Genomic DNA, 27,071 nt, shown 5'->3' on the forward strand with positions numbered 1-27,071 from the left:
GCAGACGATTAAGCCTTTGAGCGTTGTTACTTTATTATCCAGTGACAATGGATTCTTCAGACAACTCAGACGGTCTTAGATGTTGGCTGTGATGGACTGCCTCACAGCTTCTCACAGAAACAAATAGGCCGCCTCTTATGAAACCATGACTGGATGAACAGGAATGTGCCATACGGTCTCAGCACAAAGTCTTAAATACGTACATGCGTCATGTGGTCTTTAATGCATCAGTGCAGCTGTTAACAGCATGGAAAACATTTCATGAATGGGTTTCAAGTTAATACTAAAGTGAACAAATAACAAATACAAATCTCATCCATAAACATTACAAAAATAAATAAATAAATAAATAACCGGTCACACCTGGTTGTTAGGAGCACCTAAAGGCGAACAAACCCAAATCAGCACTCATCAAATTCATAACCTTGATTTTGGTTTTGATCGTAGAAGCTCTAGCACCTAAACTAAGCAGAGACGCACCAGAATGGACTGAAGACTCAACGGTACGTCACTGTCTAAGTTTAGTTACAGCCTCTCTATCAAATCTGTGGCAAATTTCTGGCATTTCTGGTTTTAGTCCTGACAAACACAACATTGTTTTTTTTCTCCTACTATAAAGTAGCTTAATGACACCAACTGCAGAACATCCTCTTCCAGATGTTTCCCAAAGCGGTGATGGACAGACAAGTGTTTTTACTAAAAGATTATTAAATCCATATTTAATTGTGCTAAACTTGGATGTACAACTTGTGTCAGTGTGGCGGAATCCTGTGGGGATGAGGTGTCAACAAACACACACACACACACACACACACACACACACACACACACACACACACACACACACACACACACACACACACACACACACACACACACACACACACACACACACACACACACACACACACACACACACAAGGGTTTTCCAATGACAGGAATGTGTGAACAACAGCATCAGTGACTACCTGCCTCAGTAAAGCCTGATGGGATGACGACACACAGCGGTGAACCCGAAAGCTTCCCCTCGCCGAGGTCACATAAACATCTCGCTGTGTTTAGTGTCTCCAGACTCCGACTACTAGAAATATTTTGTTACTTATTCTGAAGAAAACCACTGAAACAGTACAGAGGAGCAGAGATGCTCCAGTCAAAGGCATTGCGTAGCAGTTTGATTCACCACTAACTGACTCAAATGTGTGATTGTATTCAGCTTGGACACAGCTTGGTTCTTTGTTTAACAGCGGGACCTGCGCGATGAGTGTCGGGTCGGCGCTGCAGTGTGGCGACAGCTCCATCGGACCCTCGTGTCTTACAGAGACTTAGCAGTTGTGTGTTGGAAGACACCTGGACAAACTCTGCATCTGGGCTTCAGGTACCAGAAGTGGGAGTGAGTGGGTTTTACGGGTACCTGAAGTTCATATGCGCTGGGTTTCAGACTGTGAAGGTTTCCTTTCACCTCCAGCAGCCAGGCTATTCTCTAAGGTCCCGACTAAAACGAACCACACAGAAATGTTAAAAAGCAATTTCGCAGGGATTCCCAGTGAAACCCCAGCAGTGAGTCTCTAACGGCGGTAGTCACATCATCACTGTTGTCATCAATCAGCTTGGTTTACCCCCAGCTCATCCAATGAGAGAAGGCGTTGTTCCTGAGAGCCTTGCTGATTGGTGGCAAGGAGGCGGGTGTGTTGTGGTCCAGGGAGATCAATTGAAATAAACTGGATTAAAAACCTAAACAGAACAGCTTTCCATTTACAAATGTCAGTTTTCTTCTATTAAGTTTAAGTCGAGTTCGGTACAGTCCCTCTCAAACACCGCTTGCTGAGCCGCCTCACGCTCATCAGGCTCCTCCTCCGGATCGTCGTCCTCATCGTCATCGTCCTCGCGACACTCCTCGTCGCTCTCGCTCAGCGGCCCGATGCTGGTTCTGCCCAGGCATTCGGCCGGCGAGCAGGAGCTGCGGAAGTCTCCCATGAAGGACTCCATGCCCATGCAGAGGTCCCCGCCGCAGGCCAGCCTGCCCCCCCCGCGCTCCAGACACTGTGGGTCCATGGTGCGGGTCTGCAGGGACCGAAAGAACAGTGGTAAACCAAAGCAGACCTCACTGCCTCCCTCTCATTCATCTTTTCTACAAATGTGAGCATTACATCGCGTTCAACCTTTGATCAACCTTTCTGCGGTACCTGAGTCATCTTGGTGAAGTCGAGGATGGGTCGGGCGCAGGGCCTGTCGGGGTCCCGCCGTCTCTTCAGACCTGGTTTGAGAAGCAGCAGGTCGCAGGGCTGCGAGTGGCAGCGCGGCAGCTGTGGCGGGAGACTGCGTCGCAGAGAGGACGGTGTGCTGCAGGCGGAGGAGGGCGAAGCGGGCACCGGGCCGCCTCCAGCCGCCCCGGACGCCCCGGAGCAGCCCGTGGAGGGCGCCACCGCTTGGCTTGGCACAGGAGGTGGCGGCAGGAAGGTGGAGGCGGCCGAGTCTCTGATGAGCACCGGGGAGAGAGAGAAGCGCCTCTGGGGAGGGGGGGGAGGGTGGAGGGGAGAGGGCGACGAAGAACAGGATGAGGGTGACGGGAAAAAGCAGCAGCAGGCGCCTCCACCCGCCGCCGCCTCGCTGGGGTCCCAGGGGAAGCTCCAGGGGAGGGGGGAGTCTGGAGACAGCGCCAGGCTGAAGAAGGTGGGGCTGGACGAGGAGTGCAGCGAGGAGGTCAGGGAGGAGCTGGGCGCACGGAGGGGGCAAGCTCCTCCCCCGGCAGCTCCTGCCCCTGTACCCCCTCCTCCCACACCCACCCCGCTGCCTATGACCCCTCCATGACACTGCTGGCGACTGACTGGGGTCCAGACCCGCGATGCGCTGGGCCGCCAGGTGTAGCGGCAGCGTGACAGGTCCTCGGGCACCGACAGAGAGCGACAGTGGCGCTTGGGAGGAGGGGGAGGAGGGGGAGGGGGAGGGGGAGGGGGGCCGAGTGCCGGAGGAGCCGCCGCTCCGGGAAGAGACAGCTCAGACGCTGAGGTGCTGGGCACCAGAGGCCGGTGCTGGTGCTGCTGGTGCTGCTGCAGGTGCGAGGGGGCGCTGTCCAGGGGGTCGCCCCCCTCCTGCAGGTGAGCATCAGGAGGCACCAGGGGCACTGGGCCAGGGGGGAAACTAGAGCTCAGCAACCCCCCCTGCAGGCTGGATTTGGAGGGAGGGCAGAGCTGCCAGTAGCTGCTCTCTGAGGAAACACACAACAAAATGTGATGTCACTGCCTGCAAGTTCCAGAATGTAACTTCCTCTCATCCCTGATAATATCGTTGTTTGTTTGTCCAAAGGCATTTGAGCCGCTGCTGTATTTAACATAGCATAGCGTTATAAAATATAAATACTTCTCAGTGTTTTGTATCAAATACTCACCAGGCATCAAGCCATCTGGGGCCCAGCACTCTGCGAGGGTTTTTGGGTCCAGCAGGGACTAAAAGACCGAAAATAGAACAGTTCAACAATCAGAAACACAACCATTGTGCGCTCTGAGCAACACATCTATTGGTCTCATTGTGGTTCAGGGCTTTACTTTAAATGTGATGCTGAGGTACCAGACAGCAGCAAAGCGTTCATCCTCAGGAGCAGCCCTGGCCTGTTTGGTGCGGTTCAACTAAATACAGCAGACTGATGATGCAGTGGCAGTGGGGACTCACCAGGTAGGAGTCCCCTGGCTCAGCAGGGTCGCCTTCCAGAGTCTGCTTCCTCAAGCTCTCCACCAGCAGTGTGCCCACAGCATGGTGGCAGGGGCCGGGGCCGGAGGGCCACACCAAGAATGCTAGTGGGGAGGTGATGGGGACAGAAGGAGGAGAGACAAGGAGTGCGTCGGTCCGTCAGGAGGAAGGATGAGGGTGAGACGACTCCTCACCACCTCAAGGCCACGTCGCCTTGTCCAGTCTCACTAGGACATTGTTGAAAAGTGTTGCCCTCAGCAATGCACCTAAAGAGACAGGATCACACACACACAGCCGCAATGTAACAATCAAATAAATACATACAGCAAGAAAGAGGAAATCAGTTGAGACAAAATGCAAACAACAGAAGACGCTAAATGAGTCTGATGGAACTTAAACCAGTGCAATTGAGGGTAAAGGGACAAACAATGACACAAAGGAGGCAGAATGAACACAAGAGGAAGCTACAAAACAAGTGAAGGTAAAGGAAAGTTTAAATGTTAACAAGCCACACACACGCGCACGCACACACGCGTGCACACACACGCGTGCACACACACGCGTGCACACACACACACACGCACACACACACACACGCGCGCGCACACACACGTGCGCACGCACACAAACACACACACACACACACGTGCACACACACACACACACACACACACACACGTGCACACACACACACACACACGCGCACACACAAACACACACACACACGCGCACACACACACACACACACACACACACACACACACACACACGTGCACACACACACACGCGCACACACACACACACACACACACACACACACACACACACACACACACACACACACACACACACACACACACACACACACACTTCTGGGGTTTGTCTGTTCTGTTTGTTTGGGTTTTGATGATCGTCTGCTTTTCACCAGTTACTTTAGATCCTGAGCTTCAACATCAAACAGCGCAAACACACAAACTTCTCATAGAGCTCATAAACTGGTTTGAATCAAGCGGATTGATTTGACCTTTAAGTTTTCATAAACACTGACTGATGAGAGGAACCATGAATTAATCAGAGACTATTGTCAAGGATCAGCAGCTGCTTAACTGATCTTCAGAATGAGAAAAGTAACGGTCAGAGGTTTAGATTCTCTGGCTCCAGTCCAGACTTCATGAATAATGCGGTTCATCAATACCAACACAGCATCTTATTTTAATGTCGCACTTTAGCCTTTAGAGCATAAAACGTCCCGGACCGTGTGCCGGGTCACGTTCAGCTGAGGCGTCTCTGACGGCCCGAACCCGGCAGCCCGTAAACGTGGCTCCACGGCCCGTCCCCGGCAGCCGAGGCCGCCGCTCCGGTCCCGCTCCGGGTTCCTTTAAGGCCGTGGCTAGCTCGTGGCTAACGCCTGCCATTGATTTCAATGAGGGATGCTAACATGTTCAGACAGCGGTACACGTTTGGGCACACGGTGGGGTTCGGACCCGTCCACCTCCATCCGGCGGAGAAAATTGGAATTAAAGAGGTTTACGGTTCTGGAGGCAGCGGAGTGAGTCCAGCCCCGCCGCGCGTCCGCAACTCGCTATAAATAATGTGTCATTTAGTTAATTCTGTCAAGGTCGGCGCTGGCAATTCAGCCATTTTGCTCACAGAATCCCAGTAAATGAGCGATTGTCGCGTCGCAGACCCGGGAGCCGGGCTTTCTGCTCCGCGGGTCTGCGGAGCTAACAAGGAGCTACATCGGCGCTAACGAGGCTAGCTTTGCTGCTAGCACCGCTCAAAGCGGCGGCTGTCAGAGGGGACGTCTGCGGGAAGAGGCTCTTCTCCAACCGCCTGCTGAAAGAAGCTATTGCAGATTTAAGTAAGACGGATGGTTCTCAGGCGGAAACGGTGGCGCCGATGGTGAGAACACTGGGGCGCGGGCAGCGTCTGACCGGCCTGCGAGCCCCGCGCGAGGAGCAAAACACGTCGGGATGCTGCGGGATGGAGCTTCCGGACCGTCGGGCTCCGGCCGCGGATGTGCATCGACCCCGCAGTCGCTGCCGCCGACAAACTCACCTCGCCTGGCGGCTCCTCCGGGTGACGCGGCTCCGGTGGGCGCAGCGGCGGCGCAGCGGCGGCAGCAAAGCTCGCAGTGTTGACCCAGTATCCAGGAGCCGCTCCGCCCGTCAGCACCGAACCTCACACGATCCGTGAAAACGAGCGCTGCTTCACCCGAGCACCGGCCCTGATCACTGTCTAGCGATCGCTAATTATTATGCCATCATCATAATCATAATAAAGACGACGCGCGCACACGCCCGTGAGCGGAACGCGTCGATAAATAACATCCACGGATCCAGGCGGGCGGAGGCGGCGCTGCTGCTGCGGTCTGCGCCGGCACCTGTCCAGGATTCGATTCTGTTATAATTAAACTACACGTCCAGTCCCACCAGCAACGTCTAGAAGCACATTTAAGTTCAACAAAAACGGTTCGGTTAGCGTGAGAACGAGCGCCACAGAGCTGAAGGATGATGGGAGTTGTAGTGTGAAGCTTGTTTACAGCAGCCGCTCAGATTATTTTGAAGAGACGCTTCCGTCCTACAAATAGAAGAATTCCTGCAGGTCCCAAAAAAATGAAAACGAACCCAGTAAATTGCACGTTAACTGGATGAAGCGCCTTAAACCTACAATAATTTAGCCACACACATCATTTATCTTTTGGAAAGGCACAAAGCTGTCAGTTCTACCTTATATTTCTTTCATATCATTTAGTGACTTTATAACCATCTGTCATCTGTCTGAAAGTCTAAAAATAAACCAAAATATTGTAATCAAGCCAACAGACACTCGCTCTGTCTCACAGGTGGGACATCAGCCCGTTCCTCCTGGAACAATCCCACTGAAAATTACCCCCGAAAGCAAAACCAGGCCAGTATCTGAATTTATTTAACACTTTATTTACATCTTTATTAATGATATCTTTAAGTTTTGCCTCTTGATAGTCAAGCAGCACAATTTGAGAATCACAAAAATGTAAAAGAAAATCACAACACACAAAAAGAGATGTCCTTCCCTCTCCCAGCAATGAAGATGTGGACGTAGGAGGAGCTGGACCCAGATGGCAGAGCATGAAGGTGAACCCAAGAGGACAACAACCGGCCTCAGAGATAATCATGTGATCACAAAAAATAAAAAATAAAAATTAAAAAAAACATCCACACATACACACAAACACTACAATTGTGACAAAAATCTTTGCATCAGTGCAGGACTTGAAACATGAGAAGTGAGCAGTGCAGTGAAGCCACAACATAAAGTAAGATGCTCTGGTCAAAGTGTCCAGCTGTTCAACCCGAGGACACGTTTAAGAGCGCCCAGTTCCTCCCACATTCCTCAATTTAGGGTTAATCAATTATGGTAATTCATTAATTAGCTCATGGAGGGACCGACGGAACTCGGGTCAAGCAACAAACATCCCTGCCGCTGTTACAGCAAATCTTGGGTTATCTTTAAAAGACAAATGTTCTGGATACTAGAAACAATGGTTCTCCAACGCGTTCAGGATCTGCAGACATGCGGAGGGATGGACCCTGGAAGACGAGACATGCGTCCCGACCTCGTTTGCTTTGGACCAGAGATCAGTACGGGTTCCACAAAAGCTGGTCCGAAAATACAGGAACCTGCTGGTCGTCAGAGCCCAAATCTACCAGGACACAAAGAATCACAGATCAGAGACGAGACGAGTTGAGCGGCGCCACTCACCCCGGGCCCGTGCAGCTCACCCTGGGTGTGCTCGGCCTCCAGCAGCAGGTGAAGCCAGTCGTTCATGTCGCGGTCCAGCTGATCCCTGACAGAGTAGCCGAGGCCAGGCGGAGAGCGAAGAGGCCGGGGGCTCGGCTCAGCCTCCTGCCGGAACAAACAGCCCCATGAACCACTTCACTGTAGGCGTTCAGAGCCACGGCGCACACGGCCGTGATGCGGCCCGGAATCAAGCAGTTACCGGTGCTCGCTGGACTCGCCAGGGTCCAGGCAGCGCCGCCGAGGGCCCGGCCGACAGGGGAGGCGCAGAGGAGGCCTTGGAAGCTGCTGGAGTCTCCTTCTCTCTCCGCTTGTCCCCTCCATCCTCACACAGGTCAGAGGTCATCTTGGCCAACTGGCTCTGCCTGCAGAAACCGCAGTCGTGTGCATGAGGCCACAGGAGGAATCAAAGCCACCTCCAGTGTGACAGGAGCAATCCAAACAAATAGAACCTGAACCGCTCTAGGTGTGAAACCCTTTAAAGAACGTTACTGGGTCAGACCCTCAATCTGACGCCGGCCTCCACCTACAGTTGCTCCACTGGGTCCTGAGTTTCAGAGGCGTCTGGCTGATTATCGCTCGGAGGGTCCCACAGGTGCAGCGCCCGCCTCCACAGACGCACCTGCATGTCCCAGGAGCGCCGGCTGTACTTCCTGTACTTGTTGGGGGTGGATGGGTGGATCTTAGGGTCCCTCAGGTGTCTGAGGAGTAAAAGGCGCAAGAGTTTAATTAGGCGTTTTCCACTGGGATCAGAGGTCCGCTTCATCTGGAGCAGAGGTCCGCTTCATCTGGAGCAGAGGTCCGCTTCATCTGGAGCAGAGGTCCGCTTCATCTGGAGCAGAGGTCCGCTCTGAACCCACCATGCAACCACACCTAACATTTGACCATGTGTCAGACAGAATTTCGCACTTCTTCCTCTCAGGTCTGAGCATTTTCTCACTTGGGGACTTGATGCAGGTAGTTCTGGTAGCCGCTGGTGTTCTTTCCATACTGGATCTGTTTCTGCCGCCGCTTCAGAACCGCAGCGTTGGTCTCGGTGTTGGTCGGGTCCGGGAGGCGCGGGTAGAAGCGACTGAGTGGGTGCCTGCAGGGACAAAGAAGCCATCTTCCTAAACCGTTTTAGCAAAAGGTTCCACTTCATGAAAAACAGAACATTAGTGTCTGTGAGAGAAACACTGCGCTTTGAAAAACAGTCAGGTTCCTCTGTTAAACCAGTTGTTTTAAGGCTGCAGTTCTGACCTCTTGTCCAGGTCGTCCGTCCCCACGGCAACGTTGCTCGAGGACACTTTGAGGATGCAGCGCTCCAGGATAGACGGCCTGACGGAGGGACAGACGCCAGTGAGACTGCAGCCACAAAACGCACATCATTTCCCTGAGTGGAGGCAAACAGAACAAGGTCCAACCTGCGAGGCTTGTTGCTGGGGACCCGCTCTCTCCCTCGCAGGCCGCTCGTTGGAGGAGGAGACAGGATCGGAGAGACGTTACTGACGAGAGAGCAGCAAGGAAAGCTCAGAGAGGAAACCACGGGCTGCTTCTTCATTCACCATTACTCTTTGCTCCAAGCGTCATCTCCTACAGCATCAGCTTAAGGGTGTGGGGGTACTAGGTGGGTTCTACTGGGCTTTCAACCAGGCCTACTCGGCTCTGGCCTGCAGTTGGACCCGGTCACGTGTCTGTGGGAAAGGCCTCACCTGACCAGGCTGTCGTACACCGAGCTGCAGCCGGGCAGCAGCCAGGGCTCCGGGGCAGAGCAGGCGGACGAGGCGGCAGCCAGCAGGGGGTCAGGGAGGCCGCGCAGCAGCGCAGACGACCATCCCTTCACGCAAACGCACGACCACGGACTGAAACACAAACTGGAGACAAGGGCGCTCACGTCAGCGTCGGGACAGAGCCTGAAGGTCGAGGCCGCGGGTGAAGAGAAGCGGTCATTCTGTTCTAATCCGTTTTACGTTCAGGCTCTGCTGGGGTCCAGTCATCCTGTAACTCACTTCAAACCATTTGAATGGTTTCACTTCAATGTAACAAAAAATACTACACTGAAGTTTTCTTATACTCATTAGAGGGACTAAATTATATTATAATAAAATATATTATAATATATATTATAATAAAAAATTAAATTATACAAAGTGGACGTTTAATCTGTCATTTCTTTTAAGACTGACTGCATCATCAGCTCTGAAACCAGGGCGCGCGACCCCCAGATCAGAGAAATGCTCCGGAACCTTCATCGGTGCAACGCTGACGTTATAAATACGAGACGGTCAAACTCCTCGTGTACCAGTTTGGAGCATTATGGGGTCAAAGTGGGTTAGTGGGTGAAGTGTTGCGGCAGTTACCAACCTGCAGCAGCGCAGTGGGCTCTGAGCCGCTGTCTTCACTCCGCTCGTTGACATGTTCGCAGTTCAAGATCGGCGCCTTCCTTTTCACACGATTAAACGCCATTGTTCAGCTCGTCTGCGTTTTAATGTGCGGCACCTGAAGGGGGCGGAGCCTGGCGACGCCGTCCGACTCACCTGGCTGAACGACCTGAAGTTCAGAACCTGCAGTGCAATTAAGTGCTTTTCAATATGCACTCGAGTCATTTATGCCACCAAGTTTTAATATAAGTTTGAGGCCTTTGCTACTACTTGCTACATTTCTCATGGAAATACATTTATCTGACTTATTTTTGTAGATTATTTTTGTTTTTAATGGTTTAGTCTCTTCTAATAGTGATATATTCAAAGCATCTGACTGGTCACAGCATTTATACACATCGTTTTCATGACTGTTGTTAGCTGTTGTGGATGCAGTTCTGCGCCTGCACAGCAGTGGGCGGTGTCGCCGGTTTGTTGTCGTGATTGAAAAAAGACGTTAACGTTTTTCAGCAGTCGTATTCCGTAACGAGGTAAACAAGATGGCGTCTGGTAGCGGGGTGAGTTTCTGGGTCGAGCTTGTGCTTCTGTGTTAAAAGTGTACAATATCTTGATTGATGTGTGCTTATAAATGCAGGATGTGAGTGAATGAAAGCGCCGAAAGTCCCTGGTTTAGTGTTTAGGAGCTCGATGCTAACCCAACATGTTAACGTACGTGATCTGCTGCGATAACTTGAAATGAAGCTCGACTCTGCTGCTGTAACAACAAAAAGGCTTCCGCTTAACCTTCGTTACAGTAAAAAGATGGAAGAGCCGTTTTGTTCGTTTGCCATTTGTCTGTTTATTCTGAATTCATACAGGTTTTCATCCTGAGGTTGAGATTTAGTTTTACGGCAACCTGAAATTAACACCTTCAACATTGAACAACATCAATAAAAACAGGCGACTCCAAATCAGTCACATCAGTGGTTTATATTAGATATAGCATCAGTATAGAAATCAAACCAGGAGAAACATGTTTCCATCGCATTGTGACTTTCAGCATCTTTTGCTCAAATTTGACCACTAATTCATGTTTTTTCCATTAGACTAAAACGAATCATTATAAGCTACGAGCGTTATTAAACATCAGGGACTTCCTTTCTTACTATAAATCAATCACATGTAACTGTAAACCACCACATTAATAACCCCATAATACGGCCTTTGTATGGTTTTAGGTTTCATGTTAAAACAGACTTTACAACATGTGATGTTAAAATACTAACTGACAAGTTTTACCTATGATCAGTAAATCAAGTGGATCAGTGTAAAAGCTTCTCCTCCTCTGTCATCTCTTTTAGTCCAGTAAGAATGACTTCCGTCGGAAGTGGGACAAGGACGAGTATGAAAACCTGGCACAGAAACGTCTGGTGGAGGAGAGAGAAAAGGACAGAGAGAGGAGAGATGGTAACAAAATAAATAACAATTGGGCTCATGGTTTGTATTAGTGTTATCTGCTCCAATTTTGTTTTAAATGTCTGGAAGATTTGGTCTGCTTGTGCTGCATTTTAAGCAGCGCCATGTTTCATAATTTGAGTTTTAGTGTCCAGACAACACAGATCAGCGATATTAAAGCAGGTCCAAACTGGAACTGATTGTTGTAAGCCAGATGTGTGTACTATACACATAGCTTTTGTGATTGTAGGTGTTTCTCTGTGTGTCCTTTTTCAAAACTATTCAGATTGTGAAGAAATGTTGTTCACTGCCACCTCCACCTCTCTTTTAGGGAAAACAGTGCCGCCAGTTAAGCGGGACCTCCTGCGTCACAGGGACTATAAGGTGGATTTGGAGTCCAAGCTGGGGAAGACCATTGTCATCACCAAGACCACTCCCCAGGCTGAGATGGGGGGGTACGATCAGCTTAACACCACAAAAAATACCATTATTCTTAATGGAAAGTTCTACCAAGTAAAGACAAATTAGGAAGCCTGTTCGTGGATCACAAGGTCTAACTGTAAAAGACAAGTAGGAGGCATCAGAGCAAATGTTATGATTCTGAATCTGCAGCAGGACGTGTTGGTAGTTTGAGCATTAGTTCTGGTGAGGCAAAGGTGTAGACAGCTGTTTCAGAATATGTTTAGTTAGTGCTCTCCAGCGTCTGGAACCTGCTCAACTCGACTGTTGGGTCTTTTTGCAACAGATTATATCGAAACCTGCTTTCTATAAGTTAAGCTTTAAGACTGAATTCTCTTATATAGAATCATTTAGAAAGTTTAATTTTTGCATAAAAACCTCAACCATTCCTGCTTTTTTCCAGCTACTACTGTAACGTCTGTGACTGTGTGGTGAAAGACTCCATCAACTTTTTGGATCACATTAATGGCAAAAAACGTGAGTTGCCCTTGAATGCGCGTTGGTAAACTGTTCAGTGCGAATATCCACCCTGACTGATTTTGTGCGCGTGCAGACCAGAGGAACCTGGGCATGTCCATGCGGGTGGAGCGCTCGTCTCTGGATGCGGTGAAGAAACGTTTTGAGGTGAACAAGAAAAAGCTGGAGGAAAAGCAGAAGGAGTACGACTTTGAAGAGCGCATGAAGGAGCTGCGGGAGGAGGTGAGGAGGGAGACCTCAATTATTTTCAATAAAATATTAATCAATAATTTGACAATTTTAATTTTAAATTTAACATTTTTGTCAGTAGTGTAATGCACTAACCACTACACCAGTGGGCCAGCTTTTAATGTTCGGTACGCTCCCCTATATACTTATATGGTAGTTATATAGTTTACATAATTCAGCGCTTGCTGGTTTAATGAAGTAGTGTTCACAAAGCAGGACGATTTTTGGCAATATTCGTCACATTTTCATGGAAAAAACTTCAGTGACTTATCAGCGTGATTTTGATTTAATGTCTTGAAGTGACGTCTTAACTATTTGGCTTCATGCTGTCCGCTGCACTTTTAGACACCGTAAACATAGCAGTCTTTCCTCTTGTCCCATCGTAGTCACAATGAAGCTGATCGCTACATTTCCTCGTCTTAACTTTCGAGAGACTTACCTTTGTCTCATTATCACCTTCTGTTTCTGCCTTTCTTTTTATCCCAGTTAAATACTTTCTCAAATAGTGGGATGCGCCCCCCATTTGAGAAACACTGCATTAGGCGAGTAGACTACAGCTGATAAGCAGAGAATAATGCTCATCAATTAACTGTTTCTTGCCAGGAGGAGAAGGCGAAGGCCTACAAAAAGGAGAAGCAGAAGGAGCGGAAGCGCCGCGCGGAAGACGACGTAGACTTTGAGGAAGACGACGAGATGGCGGCAGTGATGGGTTTCTCAGGCTTTGGCTCGTCCAAGAAGAGTCACTGATCACACCTCACAGCACAAACTGGTTTGTCTCCAGGTGGCATTTTGGAGCAGAATCCAACTGTAAACACAGGACGGTGAATCCTGCTGCAGGATGCGGTCGTTGGTCCAAAGCTCTGGAGCCGTTTATCACCCTGGATCAGACGTTTTATTTATAGCCAGGCTCTTATTTTGGAAGTCAGTTTTGATGCTTTTTAATCCAGAGGCTTCCTGTCAGCGATAATTTATGTGCATCAAACACATCAGGTCAAAGGTGTTTTAGAAATGTTTCAGCTGAAGCTGGTAAAGCATCCGAACTGACAGTGGCAAAGACAGAAAAGAGACCAAACACAAAAGCTTCCTTGAGTGTAACATGTTTAAGTTCACACAATAATTTGATGTTTTTTTCATCTTAAATTTGAAGTAATTAAAAGTTTTCAAAAGTGAATTCTAAAATCCACAGGTTGAATTTAAATGTGTTAAATCTTTATTTTTGACATGAGCTAAAAAAGAAAAGCTCCATGAGCCATTTTTTTTTTAAAATAAATACTGTTGTTTTTGTTGTATGAGCTGGTTTGTGTCACTGAACATGTGACAAGCATCAGCGACTAAGAAGATGAAGTTTGCTCTGACTGTGTCCACAGGAAGATTATCAGCATTTCAGGGAGACATTATTAGTGGCCTGTTGTTGTTGGGAAGTAAAAACGTTCAGCACCAATAACTCAGACGTCCCACGTGTTGTCTGGTTGGTTGCTTCTTTATTGTGGCAGAAAGTATTTACTGTCACATCTGAACACCTGGGTCAGAGCTTTTAAAAGAACAGTGATTAATGGGTCACACATGAGGAATTTTTCCATTTCGTGATGATCACACCACAAAACCCACCTTAGGGAGTTAAAAACCCTGAAACTAATCAGCTATAACCGCAGATTAATGTCCTGATTAGTTTTGTCTGAATCATCATACGAAATAAGATGCCAGAAGAAGAAGCAGCAAATTCTCACTTGAACCATTAAATATTCAAAATAACTAAACAGACATTTCTAAACCACTGTGGGAGAAGTGGTTTGAATCTGCTGATTGGGGAATGGTAGTGATGTTACAGCAGCTGGGTTAATGTCGAGACAGTTTTTTTTGAGGTGAAGTCGTGCAAGTCCGGGTTTGATCAACAGGAAAGCGAAGAGGAAGTTTGTTTTCTTCTCTTGCAACACTTGCTTGACGACCAAACAGGCGCTTCGCAAACGGCAGCAAACATCATGCAGTTGCAGTTGCAACGTTTACAGTCGCTGGCTGTAAATGGGCTGATTTATGAAAGAAGTATGAGCTGGTGCCCAGTGTTGGCTGGAGTCAACCACAGCTCAGGCTTCATGAACAAACACAACAATGAATGTTTGGTGCATCAACCACTGAACATGCTCCAGAGGTGTTACGGGTAGGGTTTCCTACATTTGCTGGATGAACTTATCCTTGACTCAGCTGACAAGAAGCATGCTTAGGATCAGTCAAGTTACCATGGAGATTTGTTGCTTTATCCTGGGTTAGTTTAGCCCAGACTCTGGTTTAACTGATTCTGCTTTTGTGTAACCAAGTGAAGGATAAGTTCAACCAGGATATGTGGAAAATCCTGACTTAGGCCAGAATGTTGGAGATACTCAGACCTGTGACTACGCCTTAAACTCACTGACTGTGTACTGTAATGGTACAAATGATGCACATGCGAAGCTGGAGACTTTTGAAATTTGCATCTTCACGCTGCAGTGATGCTGTTACCACTGATTCTCTTCAAGCAGGCGACGGTCTCACTTCTTCAAGAGTCAGTGAAGCCCAAACTGTGACGGACAGACAGGAAGGAGCTGAGGGGGTTCCCAACAGCTAAAACAGACGGGCGCAAGCAGCAGTTAATCATGGCGCACACAGCAGGTGGTCTGCCCCCCCCCCCCCCCCCCCCCCCCTCGGAGGGACACTGAAAGCTGCGCTGACCCAGAGTGCTTTTCATTGCATCTGGATCAGACATAACAGTAACATACTTTCACTCTTGATGTAAATCTACATACAACTGACCTCAGGTCAGTGTTGACGCTTCAGCAGTGATAAACCTGAATCTCACACTGACCCAAGCTCGCTTTCCCTTGTGTTTGCTGCCAGTGTTTCTCTTCAGCTGCTGAGCTGCAGCGAGTGGGTGCAGCAGCAGCCTCTATTCCTTTCTGCGGTCGGACGATGAAGGGTAGGAGGACGATGATGCTGCCTTCATCACCTCCCCCCTGCACAGTCACTTCCTCTGAGAGAGGGAGGGAAGAAGCAAGAACAGGAAGAAAAGAGCTGAAGAGACAGAGAGGCATGCAAGTGGAGGAGAGAGCGGAAGAAGGAAGCCATTTTGGTTCCACGGCGACATGTCTGTCTGGTCGTCGCCTTTTTCTTCTGATTCCCTGCCTCCGAGACCTAGACTGTGCTGAGTTCGAGGAAGATGTCACAATTTCTTTGAAAGTTAAGTAGAAGTTTGGTTTTCAGTTTGAGGGAAGGCGGGTGAGAAACGAGGCCTTTCCCTCAGAACAAGGAGGCTGTTGGGAACAGATCGTGCAGCAGATGATCTCCTCCCCTTAGAGGAAGCAACGTCTTAAGGGCAGCAGGACAGACACCGAGGACCTGGAAGAATGAGCTCGGACCGAGTGCCGTCCAAATCAGAAGTGATGGGATGGAGCCCACAGCAGCTGGCAGACTACCTGAAGAGGGTGAGACCACAGCACAGCTTTCTCTCCACTAAACCATTGAAATGTAAAAGCACAATTAAAGCTGATTCTGCGAACTTGGTTCAAAGCACCAAAAGTAGTTTCAGGGTTTACTGAACCAGTGATCAAGGTGTTGTTAACATATCAAGTTATCATCTCAAATAACAAAGTGCTGAAACAGCAGCAACAAGACGGAAATGAGCGGAAAATGATCTGAAAGAGAACAAAACAAGTCAAAACCCAATTCTTCAACTGTTCTGTACGTGAATCCAACGGCTCCACAAAAACAATCTACCGTGGAACCAAGTTCCATCCAGTAAAGTGTCTCAGTCAGAGGCTGCGTTCTGTCCACTTATCCGAACGCACAACCAACCGAGTGTGAAACATCTCAAGCCCTTTGTGGCTTTTCAGGCCTTCGATCGATCGGGTGTTTAAAAGCGAGTCTATCAGGTGCATTGTCTCATTTCTGCTGCTGTGACCTCCATCCTGGGCTCCATGTTCCATGTCACAGCCGAACAATGATGTGCATTCACATGTTCACTGGCCGAGCCTTTTCATGGGTCCATGTTCTAACATCAGAAACCTGACAGGTTGTGTCTTAACACATCGAGACGCCACTGGAGACGCAGCTTCACCTCGTGTATCTTATTCCGGTCAACACACATGAAACAAAGAAACCTCCGTCTCTATCGTCCAGTTCAACGCTGCAGCTTAAAAAGGCGTTGTCCATGGTTTTAGAGGAGACTATTTCTCACTCCTCTTCCATCATGGATAAAGCTGCTAAAATATTCTTCAGTTCAGCAGCAGGACTGTCAAAGCTGTGACATGACAGAACCAAATGATGCAACAACACAATGCTCTGAAGCTGCTGCATCTATGCATTGGGGAAACACTAAATGTTTAATAAGTCGCACGCAAAACAATGTTTTCATTTAGTCACAACAATAATGCCCCAGTTCAAACAGCACAACTTCAGCGTTAGAATGAGCGGAGGCACGGGTGAAACCTAAATGCCACACAAGCCGCTTGGGTGTTTGCTTGTATATCAGAGACGTCATTCACTGTATAAACAAAGAACTTACGAAACAAAGATTCTTCTGTTTCAGTTTGATATCCAGCATCTGCCTCGGCCCGCCCATAAGATGAACTCACGATTTAACAATAACAGAAAAGAGGAACCGAGCTCACAAAGGGCTGCGTCACTACCGTCTGTCACTCTGTCACTTTCTGCAAAACGGCTAAAGGTTCAATTGAACAGTTTATGTTCAGTGGCCGAGTTTAAAACGTCAAAAGTTCAAAATGTCATTTACGGAAATAAACATGACAATTTGGAAGCCGTCGTGTTAAAGTAAACCAGGGCAAGAAAACCACAATGGTGAACAAAGCTCCACAAGCTTCGCCAAAAATAATCTGAGAACAGAAACCATTACGACAAGAGTTTCATCTAAATGTGAAGTCGTGAGTAGAAGAAAGCAAAGTGCCTCCAACGTCTGCTTGTTGTGTTCACAGATGAATCTGTCCGGCTGTGATAAGACAGTGCTGAAAAACTCCATCAACGGCTCCAGATTTGTGGTGAGTTGCAAGTTCGCAATAAAGACAAAAGGAGAGTATGGAAAGAAAAGAGGTGGCGTAGGAAGTGGGCAAGGAAGCAGGGCGGCGGAGGAGCAAGGCAGCAGCGTCACGCACTTCACTGTCTTTTTGCAGAACCTGAGTGACAACGACCTCCAGAAGTTCCCCAAACTCCAGGCTCCGTGAGTTGTGACACACTTTACTAATGTTTACACAGCAGGGGTCCACACTGAAAGGGCAGCACGGTCGCCTCACAGCAAGAAGGTCCTGGGTTCGATTCCCGGAGGCCTTTCTGTGTGGAGTTTGCATGTTCTCCCCGTGGCTGGGTTCTTTCCGGGTTCTCCGGGTTCCTCCCACATGCATACAGTCCACAATCACTCTGACTTGTGTTGCCTGCGATGGACTGGTGTCCGGGGTGGACCCTGCCCGGAGCCGCTGGGATAGATAGATGGGTGGCTGCTCGCACTGCTGATGACGACACCTGAGTCGTATCATCGCCACCAGGCCATTTGAAGTGCAACACGGGATGCTGGCGTCGTCTTCATCTCTGATAACTGTGACACAGAACAGTTCTATTCCACATTCACTCTAGTGATACTGGAGAGCTTCTTTGTTTTGCTGTTGTACAGTGTGTGCACATTTGGATTCAGACTCTAGTTCTCTAGAACCTGGTCAGTCACCAGGACCAGCAGGTCCCATGTTCCATCTGAGCCTGAGGTGGGGGGTTGTTCAGAATGTGGAGGCTCAGGCTCCTCCAAGTGGATCAGTTCTGCTTCTGTTTCATATGGTGTGTTGGTTTAACCCTTGCATGTCTGTGTGTCTCAGTTTTATCTCCAAGATCAGCACCGAAATCAGCAAAAAGGAGGAGAAAAGGTGCCTCTTTGGCAAGAAGTAGGTTTGTGTTTCAGTCCTTCTGTGCGTGAGGGGGTTGAAGCCTTGCTAACGTTCCCTCTGTCTTTGTTTCCATCGCAGGTCAACGCCCAAATATTACGAACCAGGTAGAAAGTCTAGTTGTTGCTTGTGTGTGAGGCAGTGCTTGTTTTTCCCGCTGAGCCACTAACACGCTGCTTCCTTCCCAGCAGACACCAGTGCTGATGTTCAAGGTTGGGGCGAGGACGAGTTTGTGAGTTGCTGTTTCAAATCAAATCCAAAATCTCATAAAAAATTCCACCTAATTCCTCCTACTGTCCCTTAAAGAACCTTAGCAAAATGTCAGCTTTGGCTTGTGTCCAGGACAACGAGGACTTTGACGACGACTATGAGAGTCCGTTCAGCGGAGACGAGGACGGCAGCGTGGGAGACTATGAGTCCCCGAATGAGGAGGTGGACGGTAATGACTATGAGCCTCCTCCCTCAGAGCCCACGGAGGACCTGCCTCATAAGCTGTGCCCCCCGCTGCCCCCCGGGGAGTACATAGGTGATGATCAGCATTAACTTAGTGTCCACTTTATTAGGAACCCGGACACACTGGCTTTGATTATACAATGGTTCTAACCAGGGCAAATCATTAGATCCACATCCTCAGAACCTCAGAACATCTGTAAAGACCAAATAATCATTCATCAGCAGGAAGCTGATCCAGCTACATTATTCATTATCTTATAATATGCTAATGCAGTTAAATGGTTGGTGGATTTCCTGCTCTGCACTCAAACTGCCCTCTGATTTCTGGACTGGATGTTCCTCCACTGCAGCTTAATGTTAATGTTTTGTTCAGAGGAACCTGAGTAATTGGGATGTTTCTTCTCCACCTGCAGATAACCACGTGCGTCCTCGGGGCCTTCCTCCTGTTCTGAGTCCTCGACCCCAAGTGGCCTCGTTGTCGCCTCCGGTGGTGAGTCTGTCCTGAACCCGTTACACTGAAAGCGCTGCGTCTTGGTCTGTTTGCTAACTGTGTGTGCAGCCGGCAGAGTCGGCCTCTAGAAGGGACCCGTCTCCTCACGGTGGTGGACGACCTTCAGCAAAATGTGAGTAACTCTACAAACTTCTGTCCCTTCAGCCCAACCGGTGGTTCTGGAGGATTTCTAATAAGGACTCTGTAAAATGGACTTTACTTTATTTGGTACATTATAAACAAACTACACTGGATCCATGTTGTGTTCAGATCCTCCGGAACCGCCTCAGATCTGTCGCGACAGCAAACCCCGCAGAGATCAGGGATTCAGTCCATCGCCCATCAGAGGTAACCTCCAACCCACACGACACCTTTTCATGTTTAACGGCCACACAAACACTAGTTGTTAGTTTGTGTCCACGTTTCTACTGCTCAGGCTCTAAAAACCACCGGGTTTCAAGGTGTAGAGGACGAAACCTTCAGACTTAAGCTACTTTTGTTAAGCTGACCTGTGGTGCGTTCAGGCGCCACCTGCAAACAGTTTGATTCTTTCTATTTCTGTTGTCATGATTTGAATATAAATGTTTTGTGTGTTGCACATAATTGCAGCAGCAGTTTTAGCCTGCTTCTGAAATTGAGTTTCTCGTTTTCTGTTTTCCAGGACCTCATCGGAACACGGTGGACAGGGTGAGTGACTGTTGCATGAACTCAGCTGAGGACGTCTGTCTTTTTGTTTGCTTTGACTGTGGCACATTTCATTTGATTTCTATTTGTCTCTTTTACAGCCATGCTCACAAGCTTTAAAGTAAGTGACAGTAACGTCCTCTGATCTTCAAGCCGCCTCTTTACATGAACAGGGGCGACTCAGAGCCTGTTTGTGTTTTCAGGCCTCCACCTGTTCCTCCGTCCAGCGCCTCCATCAGCAGGAGCAGCTCCTCCGCCCGGCCGTCACACAACAGGTCACATCAGGAGGCTCATTTTTAGCTGTGACACAATCAAACAGATTATTGGTGCTTATCATGTTGCTTTTTTATCATCATTTTTTATCATTATCATGTTGCTTTTCTGTTTTGACAGGTTCAACGGAGGGCGAGAGGTAAGAAGCTCCATCTCTGCTTCTCCACCGGTCCACCGATGTGGATTGCTTTTTTTACTCTGAAGGTTTTATCAAAAATGAGCTCTAAACCTTCTTTTGTATGTTTTCAGCAAACACACAATGAAGGTAAGGCTGATGTTTCTAGCTTTTTCTCTTACCTCATTTCTTGGAACAAACCCAGGCCCCTCTTCTGGTGTTCGGTTTGAATTGTGCTTCTGTTCCAGCTCCTAAACACAACATCTTCCCCCTTCAAACTAAAGGTCTGCCCCCCCGCCCCGGACTCCCTGGGCCTCCCTCCCGTCACCCAGAGAGGTGTGTTCCGTAAATGCTTCTTCCTCAGGAGCGAATATCATCATCTCCCTCTTAAAATGCAGTGCTGGCTACAACGATCTAAGCTAAATCTTTAGGAAGCAGGAGACTGGGTAATGGTTGTTTTGAGGAGTGATCAGGAGTCATTGGTTTCCTCTTTCTCTGCATTCCAGTGTTCCACTTGCTACAGCTTCTCTGCCTCACAGGCTGAAATCCGGTAAGAAACACACACATGTAACTGAACGTTCTGCATGAGCGCCCTAAAGCTCCAGGAGCAGCAGCCGTGAGAAAAGCTTGGGGCTCAGAAGCATTAGATCGTTACGTTGTGCATTTTATTGCATTTCTTCAACAACCAAACTTTATTGTGCTTCACTAAAAACAATGAATAAACGAGGGTGTGTCTGTGCAGCATTGGCCGAACACAGAAGCAGCTTCAGTGGAGCAGAAACTCAACAGTTTCCTGCTCCTCCTCCACCAGCATCATTGTTACAAACTCAGGTAACAACACATAATGACACACAAGTCACTACACATAAAAACACACAGGTAACCGCATAAAGACACACAGGTAACGACACATAACAACAGATAAAAAACACAGGTAACGACACATAACGACAGATAAAAAACACAGGTAACGACACATAAAAACACACAGGTAAAGACACACAGGTAACAACACACACTGGTAACGACACAAGTAATGACAGATAAAAAACACAGGTAACGACATACATTAACGACACAAGTAACGACAGGTAAAAAACACAGGTAACAACACACAGGTAACAACACACACTGGTAACAACACATAACAACACACAGCGCCACTGATCACACACTTGATGGCAGTGCAGGATCTAACCTGAGTGGATTGTGTTCAGGATCTGGATCCCGTCTGGTACGTGGGGAAAGTGACCAGAGGCCAAGCAGAGGGATGTCTGAGGCGGGTCCAGAAGGTGGGAGACGGTGTTCTGACCTGTGTTTCTGGGGCATCTGTGTCTGTTCAAGGCTTTGGGCTCTCTGTGACTCAGAGGAGACGTTTACTGAGCTCGGCCACAATCCACACAGATTCCTGATGAACTCAGTCCATATTTAGGTTTAGGTGTCAAAAATAAAAAAAGCATCACACGGCTGCTGGTTGAGCCTGAAGCTCTTTGTTGGGCTGATCCTCACCCACTAACTCACTAAGCTTAACAGCACATTAACGAGTCCGTTACAGGAAGCAGGTTTGACTCCGTGTCTGGTTGCAGGACGGCGTCTACTTGGTGAGGGACAGCACTCGGCAGCTGGAAAATCAGCCCTTCACCCTGATGGTCTTCTACCAGGACAAAGTCTACAACATCCAGATCCGACAGCAGAAGCAGCAGTTCCTGCTGGGAACGGGACTCAAAGCGCAGGAGGTAACGTGCTGAGGACAGACCGAGTGTCCACTACAGTGGAATCCATGACCCGAAGTAGTTCATATAAACCTAATGTGGAAATGTGGAGAAATAACAGAAACTGTCTGAAGCTGTAGAACATCATTAGCGGTTTCACGTTGCGCTCGTCTGTTCCAGTGAAGCAGCGTCTCAACGCCCTTTCAGTTAAACACAACAAATGAGACTTTTTTACGCGTGTTTCAGTATTTCCCGTCGGTTGGTGAAATCATCGCTCATTACTCCAGCTCTCCTCTGCTCCTCATCGACGCCAAGAACCGCAGCTCCAACCAGCAGAACCAGTGTGTGCTGTCTGAACCTGCCGGGTACTACATGACTGGGCCCAACCGGTTGTGACCAGCGAAGTGGGTCCAACCAAACTTAAGGAGAAGACGGAGAAATCAACGTCCACAGATGGAAAAGCAGCCGATCTTTGCACACGTTGCTTTGGCTTGTTTTATATTTCAATATTTGCCTTTTCAGAATGGTTTGTGTCAGTTCTGGAGTTTGGAGTGTTTGTTCAAACTATACGAGTGGATGTTTCGGTCAACAGCTGCGCTAAATAAAGCCCAACTTTAACGACTGCCACCTTCTAAACATTTATTTTGACGCAGTTCTAATGAATTTTCAGTGATCTACAAACAAATACATTAAACTAAATCCTGCTTCAATTTTAAAAGATCTCTCAGTTCTTCCTAGTTCTGATTTTAACATAATGCAGTAACAGCACAGGAGGATTTAAAATCATTCATTCATGTATTTGGTCATTTTTCCCATTAGCCCCAACACTTGCAGTAAGACAGAGGCCAACATAGTCCCCGACTCCAGGCGGTCACACAGGTGAACACCAGCCGAGCCCGAGGCGGTCTGCACCTGCTTTTATCATCAGTGGAAGTCCTTCTGTTCAGAAAAGTCAATCACAGGAAAAAGCTTATAACACTTCAAGGATGTGGCCAAAAGCTACTCTATCACAGCTAAAAGGTCTGGAACCCCAACATCACAAACAGAAAAACACACGAACTGTAATTGTTATGTTGCTGCTTCTAAGATAAGATAAACTTTATTCGTCCCACACACATCCTGGTACTTACATGTAGGTGAGGACCGTCCAAAAGGTCCTCACTGTGATGCAAGTACACACACACACACACACACACACACACACACTAAAAGAAGAACATGTAAATGTAACCAATACCTGCACACAGCAACCAACTTGTGTGCAAGACTCTGCTTGGTTTCTTTTCAAGAGAGGGAAAATACAGACACACGTCCGTTTAGCTTATCTAAACAATTATCGGCATTTAATTAATAAAACAATATTTAGAGCTCTGATCAAAAATGAATAAATAAAAGTAGTAGGTTTTTTTTTATTACTTAATGGTCAGACTAAGCTCTGCGACCATCTGTCAGGAGACGTCTTTCAGCTGCATCTTCAGTCACATCCACAAAATCTGACCTCAAACTGGGAACGCCAATACAACACTATTCTTTTAAATGTATGTTCTACACGCTGTTCGTCCAACTCGTCAGGTGAATGAGGGGCAAAAACTTAGGCTCTCGATATCTATACAATTAATCAATCATTCATCCAAACTCACTTTAATCAGACCATTGAAATAACAATAACATGTTCTCTGTGTGCATGCTGGTTTTCCTTCTGCAAATAAATGTGTTAGACTGACAGAGGAGCGTGTCCGTTCGTCTGTGATGGACCGGTGACCCGTCCAGATAAACCAGCCTCAGGTCTGATTAACAGCTGGGACAGAAGCTCTGGTTGTTTTTGACACAATGCTGCTGCTTAGTGGCCAAAATGTCAAACATCATCATACAGGATGTTGTATTGTAGACTTGAGCTTCAGGACAGAATCACAAGTTTTCACTAACTCAGTTAATTTTAGCTGCTCAAAGTATCAGACTTTATAACAGGTCATTACACGCACTTTATTTAGGTTTGTTGGTCACTTTGAACATAAATCAGATTAATGTGAAAACAAAAAACAAAAACAAATGAACTTTGGTCGAGACTTTTGTCCAAGTCTTAGTTCAACTAACTGCTCTCAGTCACTGATGGGTTGACGCCACATTTAATCCTACAGCGATGCTGGTTACTTTGACCTAACCTTTACAAGCTTCCTCTTGGTGAAGCTAAATCAGGGGTGGGCAATCCTGGCCTCGAGGGCCGGTGTCCCTGCTGATGAGCTCCATCACGTGTGTCAGTTGGCTTTTTCAGCAGCTGATTGACTGAACACACCTGATGGAGGTAATCAGCATTAACTGGGGCAGGGAGAGTTGAAAAATCAGCGGGACAGCAGCCCTCAAGGACCAAGTTTGCCCACCCCTGAGCTAAATCCACGTCATTAAATGCAGCATCACTAACCAGAGTTTAGTGAACAAATGCACTTCAGCAGCAGGCCACAGTCCAATAAACAAACAGATCCATATGGATGGATGTGGAGACTGTAATGCAGAAACGCTGTGGTTTTAGCAGCGCTGGACTGCTCCTTTATTTACACGCAGGCCAGGACCCAGTGGTGGCTCTAACTCAGAGAGGCCTGGGGAGGCTGGACACCTCCTCCAGACACTCGTCGTAGGCTTCCTGGTACTCCTCATGGGGCTTGATGAGGATCACGCACGTCGGCCTCTTAGACCCCGCAGATGAACCCAGATCCTGAACAGACACGACCAGTTGTATTGTGGTTAAATGGTTGGAGAAAATAAATAAATCTCAGCAGGAGAACGTCAACATACTAAACTTTATCAACATGTTTGTACTACAGTTTGATAGTGTCCAGTTTGAAACTAAATGTTACTGTTTTCGTATGTAACCAAGTTTCCCGCCACTAATGTTACTTTCCTCTCTTTTGATCTTCCTTTGTCTCTCTGGCTGGATATAAACTGGACTCACCACTTTTGATGGGATGTAGACGTACGGCAGGTCTCTGTCCTCACACATGATCGGTAGGTGACAATAGACGTCGATGGGCAGCGTGTCGCCTGCCAACACCAAGATACTGCAGAAAGACAAGCAAGACAAGTGAATGCAACAGCGTCGTGACGACCAGTCTAAAACCGATGACGACACTATTTCTCCCCATTAAGTTTCCACACAACTCAAACCTGATATTAATGGGTTCGTTCAGTGCTCAACTCACCCCTTCTCTCCTTTGTTGAGGAACTTCTGAACCTCCTTCACTCCTCTTCGGATGTTTTTCACTTTCGCAGCTGAGACCACAGAACAATACACAGAACCATTTTTAGAGCAACGATCAGATAAAGTTGATCAGAATGTAGCGATGGCCAAATGAAGCTTTTCTGAAGCTTGTATGGAAAAAGGGTTCATTACTTTTCAACACTGTATCTTTAGTGACATCTGGTGACCGCAACTCAAGTTGACGCCTTCTAATTAATACTATTTGACACCTGATAGATTGATTGTGACACACACACACACACACACACGCGCGCACACACACACACGCGCGCACACACACGACAAATCCTGTTAACACTTCTTTTCATAAAGGTTTGAACGTCCTATTGAAGCGGTGACATATGATCACGTGATTTTTGCCAAATGAATCAAGCATCGACAGTGTTTCTGAACCGCGGTGTTGTTTCTTTGATACATGCTAGAGAGTTATAGCTTCAACCAGCACATAACTATAGGTTGAACTGAATCAAATTTGTTCCCGTTCGCGTTTTTACAAGAACAGGACACTTAAAGTGGTCGGAAACAGCAGCGGCATGGATCCGAGCTGAAATCCAGCTTATACTTGGTTTTAGTTTATGCTGTTACACGTTTCTACAAGCATGTTTATTAATTCATTTATTATAAAGTTCGCTTTTAGCTGCATGAGCACAAACGCGAAAAGCTGCTTCTGTAAAAAACAAAAAAAACTAACTACGCGACATTCGAGCCTTCAATGATAAAATACTGTTTGAATGAAGCACAAGGGTTCCGTGGTGCGTTCAAGGTCTCGTTTTACGTTTGAGGCGATACCTTTTAACCAAAACACACGACGCGGCTCAACCTTTAAACGGAGTTTAGTAATGCCAAAATAAGAACGTCACCACCGAAAGGGTTCGGTCTAAGGGGCACATCCTTTTGCTTATATTTACCCTTCTTGACGCATTTATAAAGCTTCTTGCTGAGTTTTCTGGGGGCCAGCGGCTGAGCGATCGGGTTGACGTTGGCGATCAGCTCCTGGTACGACTTCTCGTTCCCAACAGGGGCTGCAACCTCCTCGACCTCCGCCGATGCCTTCTCCTTCTTTACTTTAGTCATTTCTATTTAAGTCTAATGTTCAATTCTACGTTAATACCTCCTGACTGTGACTGTTAGCCGACCACCACGCGCCTCCTTCAGACACGTGTTCTTCTTCTTCTTACTTTTATTTGCGGCTGGCGAAGAATTATGCGTTACCGCCACCTAGTGGCAGCAGCGGTACTAGCACTACTACTACTACTACTACTACTACTATTACTACTACTACTACTTCTTCTACTTTTTTCTTTTTGTCTTCTTCTTTTTTTTCTTCTTCTTCTTCTTCTTCTTCTTCTTCTTCTTCTTCTTCTTCTTCTTCTTCTTCTTCTTCTTCTTCTTGTCTTTTAAATGGCGGGTGGCAACCAACTCAAAGGTTGTCAACACTCACCTATCATGCTGGAGAGTGGACCAGAGTTGATCAATCAGGGAGAAAATAAATAAATAAATCAATTCATTAATTAAAACAAAACACAACCCCCTAAATTCTATCCAAGCATTGTTTCCCTCAGAAATTAAACGAATGCCCTGTAACTTCCTGACCGGCCGAGAACGTATCTGCTGTAACGTGACCTGACAAAAAACATCCCTCTGTATTTTATACAAATGTCTGCCTGTTTATGCTTTGCAGCAGGGTGCTTCATGCATCAGCAATAAAAGAAAAGAAAACAAGTTGCAATTGACACATGCTGGTATACACAAAATGTTAC

At 47.5% G+C, this 27,071-nt stretch overlaps 5 protein-coding genes and 1 long non-coding RNA gene across 10 annotated transcripts; 3 read left to right on the forward strand and 3 right to left on the reverse strand.

Moving 5' to 3' along the window:
• Window positions 1-204: 204 nt before the first annotated feature.
• On the reverse strand, window positions 205-6,183 carry fam53c (family with sequence similarity 53 member C). Its single transcript, XM_029172733.3, has 5 exons — window positions 5,743-6,183; window positions 3,667-3,950; window positions 3,386-3,443; window positions 2,184-3,205; window positions 205-2,061 (listed from the first exon to the last, which is right to left on the reverse strand). Exons 3-5 carry the CDS (start codon window positions 3,390-3,392, stop codon window positions 1,762-1,764), a joined length of 1,329 nt encoding a protein of 442 aa, XP_029028566.1. The 5' UTR covers window positions 3,393-3,443; window positions 3,667-3,950; window positions 5,743-6,183; the 3' UTR covers window positions 205-1,761.
• A 424-nt stretch (window positions 6,184-6,607) lies between these two features.
• slbp2 (stem-loop binding protein 2) lies at window positions 6,608-10,068 on the reverse strand. Its single transcript, XM_029172734.3, has 9 exons — window positions 9,808-10,068; window positions 9,156-9,317; window positions 8,868-8,948; window positions 8,704-8,781; window positions 8,405-8,548; window positions 7,995-8,165; window positions 7,667-7,829; window positions 7,449-7,572; window positions 6,608-7,369 (listed from the first exon to the last, which is right to left on the reverse strand). Exons 1-9 carry the CDS (start codon window positions 9,858-9,860, stop codon window positions 7,305-7,307), a joined length of 1,041 nt encoding a protein of 346 aa, XP_029028567.1. The 5' UTR covers window positions 9,861-10,068; the 3' UTR covers window positions 6,608-7,304.
• Window positions 8,130-9,451, forward strand: LOC129605144 (uncharacterized). Its single transcript, XR_008692452.1, has 2 exons — window positions 8,130-8,219; window positions 8,264-9,451. It is a non-coding gene; the product is annotated as an uncharacterized LOC129605144 (long non-coding RNA).
• A 149-nt stretch (window positions 10,069-10,217) lies between the features above and the next one.
• Window positions 10,218-13,711, forward strand: zmat2 (zinc finger, matrin-type 2). Of its 2 annotated transcripts, none has more exons than XM_055514723.1 (6): window positions 10,218-10,381; window positions 11,165-11,300; window positions 11,590-11,713; window positions 12,121-12,194; window positions 12,271-12,416; window positions 13,026-13,711. In XM_055514723.1, the coding sequence occupies exons 1-6, from the start codon at window positions 10,364-10,366 to the stop codon at window positions 13,167-13,169; spliced, it is 642 nt and encodes a 213-aa protein (XP_055370698.1). In that variant the 5' UTR covers window positions 10,218-10,363; the 3' UTR covers window positions 13,170-13,711. The 2 variants fall into 2 exon arrangements, with proteins under 2 accessions (XP_055370698.1, XP_029028569.1); XM_029172736.3 differs by having other exon boundaries at window positions 10,224-10,381; window positions 11,165-11,270.
• A 1,374-nt stretch (window positions 13,712-15,085) lies between these two features.
• lcp2a (lymphocyte cytosolic protein 2a) lies at window positions 15,086-22,776 on the forward strand. 4 transcript variants are annotated; one of them, XM_055514722.1, is made up of 22 exons: window positions 15,086-15,163; window positions 15,291-15,874; window positions 17,381-17,443; window positions 17,576-17,622; window positions 18,266-18,331; window positions 18,413-18,438; window positions 18,520-18,563; window positions 18,674-18,770; window positions 19,198-19,274; window positions 19,344-19,407; window positions 19,545-19,622; window positions 19,936-19,961; window positions 20,060-20,079; window positions 20,162-20,233; window positions 20,352-20,370; window positions 20,481-20,496; window positions 20,595-20,682; window positions 20,853-20,896; window positions 21,089-21,177; window positions 21,564-21,638; window positions 21,933-22,082; window positions 22,305-22,776. In XM_055514722.1, the coding sequence occupies exons 2-22, from the start codon at window positions 15,797-15,799 to the stop codon at window positions 22,452-22,454; spliced, it is 1,389 nt and encodes a 462-aa protein (XP_055370697.1). In that variant the 5' UTR covers window positions 15,086-15,163; window positions 15,291-15,796; the 3' UTR covers window positions 22,455-22,776. The 4 variants fall into 4 exon arrangements, with proteins under 4 accessions (XP_055370697.1, XP_040929576.1, XP_029028571.1 ...); XM_041073642.2 differs by having other exon boundaries at window positions 15,093-15,163; window positions 18,674-18,857; XM_029172738.3 differs by having other exon boundaries at window positions 15,093-15,163; window positions 18,523-18,563; window positions 18,674-18,857.
• Window positions 22,777-24,016: 1,240 nt separating this feature from the next.
• Window positions 24,017-27,037, reverse strand: nhp2 (NHP2 ribonucleoprotein homolog (yeast)). The gene is made up of 4 exons (XM_029172746.3): window positions 26,220-27,037; window positions 25,253-25,322; window positions 25,006-25,111; window positions 24,017-24,768 (listed from the first exon to the last, which is right to left on the reverse strand). The coding sequence occupies exons 1-4, from the start codon at window positions 26,383-26,385 to the stop codon at window positions 24,643-24,645; spliced, it is 468 nt and encodes a 155-aa protein (XP_029028579.1). The 5' UTR covers window positions 26,386-27,037; the 3' UTR covers window positions 24,017-24,642.
• Between the last annotated feature and the right edge of the window lie 34 nt (window positions 27,038-27,071).

The sequence above is a fragment of the Betta splendens genome, chromosome 14 (genome assembly GCF_900634795.4).
Source record: "Betta splendens chromosome 14, fBetSpl5.4, whole genome shotgun sequence".
In the NCBI taxonomy this organism is placed as follows: domain Eukaryota; kingdom Metazoa; phylum Chordata; class Actinopteri; order Anabantiformes; family Osphronemidae; genus Betta; species Betta splendens.